Source organism: Heterodontus francisci, chromosome 15 (assembly GCF_036365525.1).
Source record: "Heterodontus francisci isolate sHetFra1 chromosome 15, sHetFra1.hap1, whole genome shotgun sequence".
In the NCBI taxonomy this organism is placed as follows: domain Eukaryota; kingdom Metazoa; phylum Chordata; class Chondrichthyes; order Heterodontiformes; family Heterodontidae; genus Heterodontus; species Heterodontus francisci.
The window spans coordinates 42,471,348-42,484,600 of NC_090385.1; the positions used below are offsets into that span (position 1 = coordinate 42,471,348).

General features: G+C 45.7%; 1 protein-coding gene across 1 annotated transcript; it reads left to right on the plus strand.

The window, feature by feature from the left end:
• Window positions 1-1,005: 1,005 nt before the first annotated feature.
• snrnp35 (small nuclear ribonucleoprotein 35 (U11/U12)) lies at window positions 1,006-6,408 on the plus strand. The gene is made up of 2 exons (XM_068047948.1): window positions 1,006-1,170; window positions 4,823-6,408. Exon 2 carries the CDS (start codon window positions 4,827-4,829, stop codon window positions 5,604-5,606), a length of 780 nt encoding a protein of 259 aa, XP_067904049.1. The 5' UTR covers window positions 1,006-1,170; window positions 4,823-4,826; the 3' UTR covers window positions 5,607-6,408.
• The last annotated feature ends 6,845 nt before the right edge of the window (window positions 6,409-13,253 follow it).

Sequence of the window (13,253 nt, forward strand, 5' to 3'; positions counted from 1 at the left end):
CCATATAATTACTTAGCTCCTGTTGAGTTAAATGCACAGGACAGTAAAGCTGAGTGACTTTAATGAAGTTTCAGATAGGGTATCTGAAGCAACATGCTATTACAATGAAAAATAGTTTGATATTTTAGTAATGATTCACAATCACTGCTACTACATGAGCTCTATAACTATTCATTTCAATTCGGCAGGAGTCAAGGCCAACTTATGCTGGCGGATTTCATTTGCAGGGGGTGCGGTGGGCAATGTTGCTAAATGCTGACAGCAGAGTTAGGCTTAGTTTGGGCACTGTGGCAGATATTTTAATGAGATTTGTCACCTCAAGCCTCGACTATGCCAATGCTCTGCTGGCTAGCCTCTCACCTTGCACCCTGTGTAAATCTGAACTCATCCAAAACTCTGTTGCTTGTATGCTTACTCACCTGTACCTTACATACATTGGCTTGGACCAACAACACCTCGAATTTTAAAATTTTCATTCTTGTTTTCAAATCCCTACATGGTCTTGCTCCTCCCTACCTCTGCAACCTTTATAAACCTCCATGATCTCTGCACTCGTCCAATTCTGGCCTCTTGCACATCCCCAATTCCCATAATTGACGGCTATGCCTTCAGCTGCTAAGTTCTGGAATCCACACAACCCTCTTCGCCTCTCCTTCCTGTTTTAAGACACTCCTTAAAACCTATTTTTTGTCATCTGCCCTAATATCGCCACATTCGCTCAGTGTCAAATTTTGATTGATAACGTGTCTTAGGACATTTTATACATTAAAGACGTTATTATAAATGCAAGTTGTTGTGGCGACTGGAAGATGCCCAGAATCTGCAACTAAAGGATAACACACAAATTTACAGGAAATTATCCAGGGACAGCGCAAGTTTTATTGGGAATTTGGCATTCCAAGCAAAACGCTGATTGAGATCACTAAACGGATCAGACTTTCTTCCTGGCAGAAACCAGTTCACTTTCCCCCCATTTCTGGACCGCAAAGCCCAGGTCAAGGCAAACGGACCAAAAAACTTGCAACTCCAGGAAGTGAACAAGCCGGAGCATGAATCAGGGAGGACCGGAAATGGCTGGTGTGAGGAGCTACAGGAAGTAGGTGCTGGATTTCATCCATGGTGAAGTGATAATTTGTGATTCATTAATGTGGTGGCGGTGGTGCACGGCAGGTTGGTCTCTCCCTTTCATTTATTCTGAGGGATATTTACTCGGATTTTTATTGTAGAATTTTCTCCCCTCCTGCCGCTGGGATCCCGCTCGCCATTCACCGCCTCACATACTCAGCCGTCCCTAGTATCTGGGATTGAATAGGGGAACCGATTCACCCACATCTTACCCCTGCCCTCGAAACATTCAGGTTTGGCCCTCGGCCTAGCGACCGGAGCAGGAACCGTGGCTGATCTTATTTCCCTCCATTGCGTAGTCTGGTGGGATCATTGCACCCAAGAGCTGCCCCGAGTTAAAAAGAATTATTGCAATGCTGGTTCATAGGAACAGGAGCAGGCCATTCAGCCCATCGAGCCTGCCCCGCAATTCAATATGATCATGGCTGATCATCCACTTCAATGCCTTTTTCCCACACTGTCCTCACATCCCTATGTCATTTGTATTTAGAAATCTGCCAATCTCTGCTTTAAACATACTGAATGACGGAGCTTCCACAGTCCTGTGGGGTAGAAAATACCAAAGATTCACAACCCTTTGAGTAATTAGAAATTTCTCCTAATCTCTGTCTTAAGTGGCTTCCTCCTTATTTTGAAATTGTGTCCCCTGGTTCTAGGCTCCCCAACCAAGGGAAACATCTTAACTGCATCTACCCTGTCTATCCCTTTAAGTATTTTGTAGATTTCAATGAGATCACCTCTCTTTCTTCGAAACTCTAGAGAATACAAGCCCAGTTTCCGCAATTTTCTTCATAGGACAGGCCCACCGTCCCGGGAACAAGTCTGGTGAACCTTCATTGCACTCTCTGTATGGCAATAACATGCTTCCTAAGATAAGGGGACCAAAACTGCACACAGTACTCCAAGTGCGGTCTAACCAAGGTTCTATACAATTGAATACAAAAGAAGGGTCCGAAGAAGGGTCACTGACCCGAAACGTTAACTCTGCTTCTCTTTCCACAGATGCTGCCAGACCTGCTGAGTGGTTCCAGCATTTCTTGTTTTTATTTCAGATTTCCAGCATCTGCAGTATTTTGCTTTTATCTATATAATTGAAGCAAGACTTCACTACTCCGGTACTCAAATCCTCTTGCAATAAAGGCTAGCATACCATTTGCCTTCCTAATTGTTTGCTGCACCTGCATGCTAACTTTCAGTAACTTATTGACAAGGACACCCAGGTCCCTTTGTACATCAACACTTTCTAATCTCTTACCATTTTAAGAAATACTCTGCACATCTGTTTCTGCTACCAAAGTGGATAACCTCACATTTTTCCACATTATATTCCATTTGTCACGTTCTTGTCCACTCACTCAGTCCATCCAAATCCCCTTGAAGCCGCTTTGCATCTTCCTCCAACTAGTTTTGTGTCATCCGCGAACTTGGAAATATTAGATTTGGTCCCCACATCCAAATCATTGATATGTATTGTGAACAGCTGGGGCCCAAGTACTGATCCCTGTGGTACCCCACTAGTCATAATCTGCCAACGTGAGAATGACCCGTTTATTCCTACTCACTACTTTCTGCCTGTTAACCAATTCTTAATCCATGCCAGTATATTATCTCCTATCTCATGTGCTTTAATTTGGTAACCAACCTCCTGTGGGGGGCTTTATCAAAAGCCATCTGAAAATCAAGTATACCACGTCCACCTTTATCAATTCTGTTAGTAACATACTCAAAAATCTCCAACTGGTTCATCAAACATGATTTCACATTCATAAATCCATGCTGACTATGCCCAATCAGATGATTATTATCCAAGTGTCCATTTATCACATCCTTTAGAATAGATTCTGGCATTTTCCCAACGACTGATGTAAGGCTAACAGGTCTGTAATTCCCTGTTTTCTCTCTGCCTCCTTTCTTAAATAGTGGGGTGACATTTGCTACCTTCCAATCTGCAGGAACCATTCCAGAATCTGTAGAATTTTGGAAGTTGGTTCAATCCCTGGGCTGGGCTGAGTTAACTGATCTGAGCTGTGACGTTGCAATTAGTCTCAATGGGCGGGGGTGGGGTCTCAGGAGGGAGAAATTAGTCAGGATTCTTGATCATTATTCAATAGTTTCTGCTGGAAAGTGTGTGTATGTAGATTTCAGATGATCAAGCTTAGTTGTGATGTTTCCTATGGTTGAACAGTCTGCTGGTACTCACTGTGTAGGCTGATATGAAGAATGCCTATTCGAGGATGTTTCATGCCTGTGGAACCAGACTCCCACATGTATCTGCAACTTCAGGAGACTAGTGTAGAAAGGGGAGAAAACTGGAGGTGGCGAGCAGAATCTAAAATGTGATGGATGATATGGCATCACTGAAATTCAGGACATGAGGTGTCCCTGCATCTTTAAGAAATATTACCTCGTACCCGTTTTAATGTTGCCTTTTTTGATAATATTGGGATAAATGGAAAAAAAATTAAAATAATTCAGGCTTTGAAGCCTGCAATGTTTTGGAGCTGCAGTGCCATCTAATGCCAGGTATTAATATTGACTGCAAAAACAAGAAATGCTGGAATCACTCAGCAGGTCTGGCAGCATCTGTGGAAAGAGAAGCAGAGTTAACGTTTCGGGTCAGTGACCCTTCTTTGGAACTGACAAATATTAGAAAAGTCACAGATTATAAACAAGTGAGGTGGGGGTGCGGCAAGAGATAACAAAGGAGAAGGTGCAGATTGGACCAGGCCACATAGCTGACCAAAAGGTCACGGAGCAAAGGCAAACAATGTGTTGAAAGACAAAGCATTAGTACAGATTAGGAGATGTTGCCAGACCTGCTGAGTGATTCCAGCATTTCTTGTTTTTGTTTCAGATTTCCAGCATCCGCAGTATTTTGCTTTTATTTTAGTGATTAATATTGACTAATTCAGCTATGGCAGCTTGAGTGACTGAAAATAAGTTTGAAACCACACATACAACAGAAAGGAAAGTTGAATAAATATGATAAAAATTAGGAAATTAAGATAAAAATGTAGATGTTGTGTGGTTAAGTGGCCACAAAGACCTTTGTTAAGTCTGTCATATATGTTTTCCAGTGCAATTCTGCATCTGCATATGGGTGTGTAAATTGTAACAGGTATGTGCTACCTCACACACATTCCTATATTAACCTCATAGCAAACAATAGATGCAACAATGCATTGTGAACTCAAAACAATGAAGAACAACACTTTCAAGCTCACCCCAATGGCCTGTGGTAAATTGAACTGCCAAGGGCAAGAATGTACCAGGTTCGATCTTTGGTTCAATCTCTGGGGCAATGATTTGATGCTGCAATTGATCATTGCCCTTGGGTTAGGGAAGAGTAAAATGGCCACGGTTCCTGCTTATTGTTTATTGCAGTGACCATCCCGGCTAGACAGTGCATCAGTCTTGTGAGGGAAAGATTGGCCTGAGCTTTAATGTTTGTGCTGTGCTTGGATCCAGGCAGATTATCCAATTGTGTGATTGCAGGGTTAATACAATACCCAGTGAATGCCTGAACATTGATGCTGTTTGCTGCGTCTGTCTGGACCAGATTTCTAGGACCCAGGCCTTGAGTACAGGAGTTGTGGTTGAGTGTGGCATGATAATCGTGTTAAATTTGTGGTGGAAGAAACATGTGAAAGAAGTTCTGCCTTCTAGTGATTTAATTCAAAACTTGGTTGTGTTTCAGGGTGATGAATGAGCTTTGGACTCCGATTGCGAAGCAGTACAACCCACTAAAAGCTGGAAGCATCGATGGCACGGATGAGGAGCCCCACGACAGAGCTGTTTCAAGGGCGATTGCAGCCAAGTACAGACCAAATAAGGGAGTGTTAGGAGACCCCCACCTGACGCTCTTTGTTGCCCGGTTGAATCCTCAGACATCTGAGGAGAAACTGAAAGACACTTTTTCCAGATTCGGGGACATCCGCAGATTGAGGCTCGTGCGTGACATTGTCACCGGGTTTTCCAAATGCTACGGCTTCATTGAATACAAAGATGAGCGCTCACTATTAAAGGCGCATCGGGACAGCAATAAATTAGTGGTGGACCAGAATGAAATATTTGTGGATTTTGAATTGGAGCGGACTTTGAAAGGATGGGTTCCACGGAGACTTGGAGGGGGATTAGGGGGTAAAAAAGAATCGGGCCAGCTGCGGTTTGGTGGGCGTGATCGTCCGTTTAGGAAACCTATCAGCCTCCCAGCACTGAAAGCAGAACTGTACACAGAGGCGCAAGTAGACAAACTGGATAGGTCAAGTTCCAGAGAGCTATCGAGGGATAGTCGGCAGTGGGAGAGAGGTCGAGAGTGGGAAAGGCGAAGAGAGGAGAGAGGCGAGGGAAGGGAAAAGCGAGAGGGAGATAGAGAGCGTTACAGAAGCAGGGAAAGAGATCATAAACGACAAAGAAATGAAGATCGACATAAAGATGAAGACAGACACCAACGCAGGGACTGGCATAAAACCCGACGATAGAAGCTGTACTAGAGGCTTACCCTCCTAGGGAAGGCCCAATGAAAGTAGAAATATCTTGCCAAACTCTATTCCATCATAGTCTGCCCTTGTATTTATGGCACAACAGAAATGTAAAGTATGGATGCAAGAAATAATGTTCACAATTTGCTCATAAGCTGCTATAAGTTATTGGAGAGGGATAGTTGTGTCAGTTCCATGAAAGTTCTGTTTAAAAAAAAAAATACAAAAAATGTGATACCAGTTTCCCTCAACAGTTTTCTTCCCTCCTTTCCTCACTCCTCGGGTACTTGCCACTCTTTAGGATCTCTCTTATCTGTCCATTCTTGAAGGGTCCTAGAGAATGGGAGGTTGGTCTATCCTCAACTAGCATCCACTCATGAGTAAGGTTTACTAAACAGTGATCAAAAGCAGGAACACTGCCGACCCACCACCTCAGCCCAAGGAAAGTGAAGCCAATTGTGATAAGCCAGTTGATGCTGTAGGTGAATTAATACTACCTACCAAGAAAGAACCAGAGACTTTCCTTGTCTATATGATTCAGTACTAGATTATATATTTATCAAGTGAGTCATTGTATGGAGGTTGTGATAGTTTATTTTTCTCACATTCAAACAATTCTCACTGAAGCTAAAGATTAATGGCTCTTGTAGTCACTTAAAATACTGATTTTTTTTAACACAGATTTTACAGTATTGTAGACTGTCAAATTTGAATAAAAGACCCTGTTTCTGTTCAGCTTGAACAACTGTGAAGTGAGGTTCAAATGAAGAGTTTGATGTCTGATTTAGAATAAATGTTTTTCCACCCAGTTGCAATGTTTTTTGTGGTGTGTTTACTTATGGTAGTATATGGTGGTATTTCCATGATGCAGTTGACCAGCTTCCTTGCTAGAAGGCTCCTCCATTGGTATCTCATTATATTCCAGCAGTTTCACTTTCCTTCAGTTTTTACTTCTCTACAAAAGGATGCTGACTAATGCTGGGATATGACTCTATTGGTGCCAGCTGCCCTATGCATCTCATCCAAGGTGCCATAAGTTCAGACTGGGTGTACTGATGGATTGTTCCACTTGGTGAGTATCAAAGCTGAAACCAGTCCTAGCTTTGCAACATCCGTGTGCATACATTTTCCAACAGGCATCACCACTGGATAATGATCAGGAGAGAGAATGTTCACTGATTTTTATTTTTCCTCTCTCCAACCTAGGTGTGTTGTAGTCCAATTGCAGCACACCAAAGGCTGTCCTGTTCCATTTCAGCTAAGGTAGCACAGACTAGAATCAAACCCGTCTTTGATATAGCTTCTCAAAATCTAATCAGGGAAGTGGATGAGTGCATCTTTACATAGAGAGCATTTGCTCCAAGATAGCTCAAAGCAAGGTGCTTATGTAGTGGTAATGGAGTGGAACTAATTGTCAGCATTGGATAGATAAGAATAGTGATCACGGACTCATGAGCAATGCCATGGGAGGTTAACTAATTAAATGATTTTGGTGTTGGATTTCTTTCTGAAATGTCGCTGTAGGAACCATTTGTTCCTGATGATGGTGACTTGAGGAAGAACTAGGGACTGGGATTGATACCAGAATAAGGCCTGGAAGGAGAGCCCGCACACATCCGCTTGTTTATCGGTGTTGCTAATTCAATCCCTCATGAGTTAAACAAGAAAGAACTTGTATTTATATAGCCCCTTTTCACAGTGTCTCAAAGTACTTCAGAGCCAATTAAATACTTTTGAAATGTAGCCACTGTTGTAAGAAATACAGGAAGATAAATGTTGGACAGGACATTGGGAGAGCTCTTCTGCTCTCCAAAGTGCCATGGGATCTTTTATGTCCCCCACCACCCCACCTCTCCAAGGGTTGATGGGGGCCTCAGTTGAACCTACCAACCAAGAGATGGCACTTCTGACAATATAGCACTTAATTATTACTGCACTGAAGTGTCAGCCTAGATTATGTGTTCAAATCTTTGAAGTGGGGCTTGAACCCATAGCCTGACTCAGGTGAGAGTGGTACCAGAGCTCTTCCTTGTATTATTCTCCACCTACATCACCCTTCCACTCCCCAACCCTACCTCCTTCTGTATCCTCCCCTGGAAAAAGCTATCCCCCAATTCACTAACAACTGCACTGTCAAAATCCCAACAGTTTAGCCTTTGGCCCTCCATTTGCCACAATTTTAAGGCTATTGATTTGTTCAAATGCACTCTCACCTCCACCTTCGATGCTTGAGCCCCAATAAAAGGATTACTGTTTCCCTGGATGTTCTCCTGGTACGACCCTAATCTGCGCTCACTTAAGTCCAAGGCGCGCAGACTCAAAAGGATATGTCAGACGACTGGTTTACCCATCCACCACCAGGTCTGACTGGATCACAAAAAGCGGCTAAAACTGCTCACTATTTCAGGATCATGACGTTTCCCGATAGGGCATCCCCCCCAAAACAGTATCCAAAATGGTATACTTGTTCGAGAGGGGGATAGCCACAGGGGATTCCTGCACTGACTGCCTGCCCCTTCTAGCGGTCACCCATCTATCTGCCTGCACCTTGGGTGTAACCACTTCTCTAAAACTCCTGTCTATGACACTTTCTGCCACTTGCATGCTCCTAAGTGCATCCAGTTGCTGCTCCAACCGATCCATGCGGTCTGTGAGGAGCTGCAACTGGGTACACTTCCTGCAGATGTAGTCATCCAGAACGCTGGAAGCGTCACGGACCTCCCACATCTCACAGGTGAAGCACTTCACCCCTCTATCATTTCTAGCACTAATTAGTTAATTAATATAAAATAAATACTTATTAAATCCTTACTAAATTGTTATAATTAACTATATGGTCCCGAGTGCTAGATTTCTACTATAAATATTAAATGCTAACTAAATACAGTAATCTCCTCCCTCTGGTTTAGTTACTCTACTTATTAGTTAATTAGGGTTTTAATCAATTTTTATCAATGTTTTATTTTCAAATTCAGTACAAATTCCCTACCAGCCAATCAGGTCACAGCTTTCCTGTGACGTCACTTTTTGTAGGTGCTGGAAATGTAGATGCTGGAAATCTGAAATAAAAACAAAGTGCTGGAAGTACTCAGCAGGTCTGGCAGCATCTGTGGTGAGAGAAGCAGAGTTAATGTTTCAGGTCTGTGACCTTTCGTCAGAACTGGCAAAGGTTAGAAATGCAATAGGTCTTACAAAATGACTCCTGACAACCACAACCCCAAGTACTGTGCCACTTAGTAGTTACATTGTCAGCAAACGCAGCCTCGGTTTTAAGCAAGTAAAGCGTGGGGGGAGGGGGAGAGAGAACAAAAGGGGCGTGTGATAGACAGAAGAGATAACTGACAAGGAGGTCGAGGGGCCAAAGCAAAAGGAGTGCTAATGGTGTGGTGATGGACAAAGCATTAGTGCAGTGATAATGACAGAGTAATGAACAGCTCTGTCCAAAAGCACAAACATGAAAAACCAAGTTTAAGGCAGGCGCATGGTTGAAAAAAAACAAAAATAAAAAAGGGGCCAGTTATGCTCTGAAATGATTGAACTCAATGTTCAGTCCAGAAGGCTCAAGAGTGCCTAATCGTAAAATGAAGTGCTGTTCCTCGAGCTTGCGTTGATGTTCACTGGGAACATTGCAGCAGGCCAAGGACAGAAATGTGGGCATGAGAGCAGGGGGGTGTGTTGAAATGGCAAGCAACCAGAAGCTCGGGGTCATGCTTGCAGAATGAGTGGAGGTATTCCGCAAAGCGGTCACCCAATCTGTGTTTGGTAGAGGCGACCGCATTGTGAACAGTGAATACAGTGTTCTTTTCTTTTTTCTTTTGGGCCTCCTTATCTCGAGAGACAATGGATACGCGCCTGGAGGTGGTCAGTGGTTTGTGAAGCAGCGCCTGGAGTGGCTATAAAGGCCAATTCTGGAGTGACAGGCTCTTCCACAGGTGCTGCAGAGAAATTTGTTTGTCGGGGCTGTTGCACAGTTGGCTCTCCCCTTGCGCCTCTGTCTTTTTTCCTGCCAACTACTAAGTCTCTTCGACTCGCCACAATTTAGCCCTGTCTTTATGGCTGCCCGCCAGCTCTGGCGAATGCTGGCAACTGACTCCCACGACTTGTGATCAATGTCACACGATTTCATGTCGCGTTTGCAGACGTCTTTATAACGGAGACATGGACGGCCGGTGGGTCTGATACCAGTGGCGAGCTCGCTGTACAATGTGTCTTTGGGGATCCTGCCATCTTCCATGCGGCTCACATGGCCAAGCCATCTCAAGCGCCGCTGACTCAGTAGTGTGTATAAGCTGGGGATGTTGGCCGCTTCAAGGACTTCTGTGTTGGAGATATAGTCCTGCCACCTGATGCCAAGTATTCTCCGAAGGCAGCGAAGATGGAATGAATTGAGACGTCGCTCTTGGCTGGCATACGTTGTCCAGGCCTCGCTGCCGTAGAGCAAGGTACTGAGGACACAGGCCTGATACACTCGGACTTTTGTGTTCCGTGTCAGTGCGCCATTTTCCCACACTCTCTTGGCCAGTCTGAACATAGCAGTGGAAGCCTTACCCATGCGCTTGTTGATTTCTGCATCTAGAGACAATTTACTGGTGATAGTTGAGCCTAGGTAGGTGAACTCTTGAACCACTTCCAGAGCGTGGTCGCCAATATTGATGGATGGAGCATTTCTGACATCCTGCCCCATGATGTTCGTTTTCTTGAGGCTGATGGTTAGGCCAAATTCATTGCAGGCAGACGCAAACCTGTCGATGAGACTCTGCAGGCATTCTTCAGTGTGAGATGTTAAAGCAGCATCGTCAGCAAAGAGGAGTTCTCTGATGAGGACTTTCCGTACTTTGGACTTCGCTCTTAGACGGGCAAGGTTGAACAACCTGCCCCCTGATCTTGTGTGGAGGAAAATTCCTTCTTCAGAGGATTTGAACGCATGTGAAAGCAGCAGGGAGAAGAAAATCCCAAAAAGTGTGGGTGCGAGAACACAGCCCTGTTTCACACCACTCAGGATAGGAAAGGGCTCTGATGAGGAGCCACCATGTTGAATTGTGCCTTTCATATTGTCATGGAATGAGGTGATGATACTTAGTAGCTTTGGTGGACATCCGATCTTTTCTAGTAGTCTGAAGAGACCACGTCTGCTGACGAGGTCAAAGGCTTTGGTGAGATCAATGAAAGCAATGTAGAGGGGCATCTGTTGTTCACGGCATTTCTCCTGTATCTGACGAAGGGAGAACAGCATGTCAATAGTCGATCTCTCTGCACGAAAGCCACACTGTGCCTCAGGGTAGACGCGCTCGGCCAGCTTCTGGAGCCTGTTCAGAGCGACTCGAGCAAAGACTTTCCCCACTATGCTGAGCAGGGAGATTCCACGGTAGTTGTTGCAGTCACCGCGGTCACCTTTGTTTTTATAGAGGGTGATGATGTTGGCATCGCGCATGTCCTGGGGTACTGCTCCCTCGTCCCAGCACAGGCATAGCAGTTCATGTAGTGCTGAGAGTATAGCAGGCTTGGCACTCTTGATTATTTCAGGGGTAATGCTGTCCTTCCCAGGGGCTTTTCCGCTGGCTAGGGAATCAATGGCATCACTGAGTTCCGATTTGGTTGGCTGTATGTCCAGCTCATCCATGACTGGTAGAGGCTGGGCTGCATTGAGGGCAGTCTCAGTGACAGCATTCTCCCTGGAGTACAGTTCTAGGTAGTGCTCAACCCAGCGGTCCATCTGTTTGCGTTGGTCAGTGATTATGTCCCCCGATTTAGATTTGAGGGGGGTGATCTTCTTGATGGTTGGCCCAAGAGCTCTCTTCATGCCATCATACATTCCTCTGATGTTTCCGGTGTCTGAGGCCAGCTGAATATGGCTGCATAGGTGTTGCCAGTAGTCGTTTGCGCAACGCCTAGCTGTTCTTTGTGCAGTACTTCTGGCTGCTTTAAGTGCTGCGGATGTTAAATCGCTGGGGGCTTTCTTGTAGTTCAAAAGTGCAATGCGCTTAGCGGCTATGACAGGTTCCAGCTCTTCATTATGAGATTGAAACCAGTCTGCATTTCTCTTCGCACTTTTGCCGTAGGTGGTCAAAGCTGACTCATAGATGGCATCTCTGATGTGGGCCCACTTGGTCTCAGCATCCCCTGTGGGAGTGTTTTGAAGGGCTGTTACAAGTGAATTTAGAAATTTTTGTAACAGCTGTGGGTGAGAAATTCTGCTCGTGTTGATGCGCGGGTGGCCCTTCTGCTTGGAATGATGCAACTTCTTTGGTCTGAGTCTAACCTTGCTGCACACCAGGGAGTGGTCGGTGTCGCAGTCCGCACTGTGGAAGCTGCGTGTGATTTGAACACTGTTTAAGGCGGCTCGCCTTGTGACAATGAGGTCTAGCTGGTGCCAACGACGTGATCTTGGGTGCCTCCATGAAACCTGGTGACAGGGTTTAGTGTGAAAGAACGAGTTGGTGATGCAGAGGTTATGATAGGTACACAACTCAAGCAGTCTCTGCCCGTTCTCATTCATCCTTCCAACGCCATAGCGCCCAAGGCAGGAGGGCCATGAGTCATGGTCGGCCCCAACCCTGGCATTAAAGTCCCCCAGCAGGAATAGGTGTTCGGTGTTGGGGATGCTGCTAATGATGTTATGGAGTTGTTCATAGAACTGGTCTTTAGCTTCAGGTGCGGAACAGAGTGTTGGAGCATAGATGCTGAGTAGGTGTACTGGACCAGAGGTGGTGAGCAGTCGGATGGACAGTATGCGTTCCGAGCCATTTGAGGGAGGCTCTATCATGCTGAGCAAGGAGTTTCTGATGGCAAAGCCCACTCCATGCTGTCTTGGTTCTTCAGGATCCCTGCCCTGCCAGAAGAAGGTGTAGTCTTGCTCTGCTAGAGAGCCACTCGCGGGGAGGCGAGTCTCCTGAAGTGCTGCAATGTCCACATTGAGTCTACTGAGCTCGTTGTTAATGATGGCAGTCTTCCGAGAATCGTTGATTTGTGTAAGGTCTTCCGACAGGCCAGGACACATAGTTCTGACGTTCCAGCTTGCAAAGCGAAGGGCTGGTACCTTCTTTCCTTTTTTCATGTTGTTTGGTGCGGTGTATCAGTCCACCTTTCGGGCAATGACCCTGAGCTCCAAGCACCCATTGAAGCAGGCAGACTGTGGCGGGACAGAACCTTATTGACCGGGGGCTGCCCGGTTTGAGGCGGGCGGTAGCTGTCCAGTGAGGTGCAATGACCTCTCCCACCGACAAAGGCAACCCGTGGCGCCCAGTTTCTACGCCAATTTATCTGGACTTATAACCCGTAACTGCTGCCTTCCGTGTTGTTTCAGTCGCTGTGAGGCAACTATGGAGTGACCTCTCCATGGCGCATGCCTGGGCAAATTTATGGAGGTTGAGAGTTGCCCAGTCGTCAAAACCCCCCTCTCGGCCTTTCTGGTGGGGTCCAAAGGAGTGCAGGACACGACGTTTGGCACCAGTATGGCTGCAGGAACTGCCGGAAACATGCCAAAGGTGACACATGACCGCCTACGGGGTTCCGCTCCGGATTTTCTGTTAGGGTTTACTCCCTTAGCCTTGGTCTCTCCCGAGACGCCCACAAGGCAGTGGGGTTGTTGGGGCCCCTACACAGGTGTAGGATGGTGCCGGTGGGAGGAGGGGATGCAAGGGGGAGGGG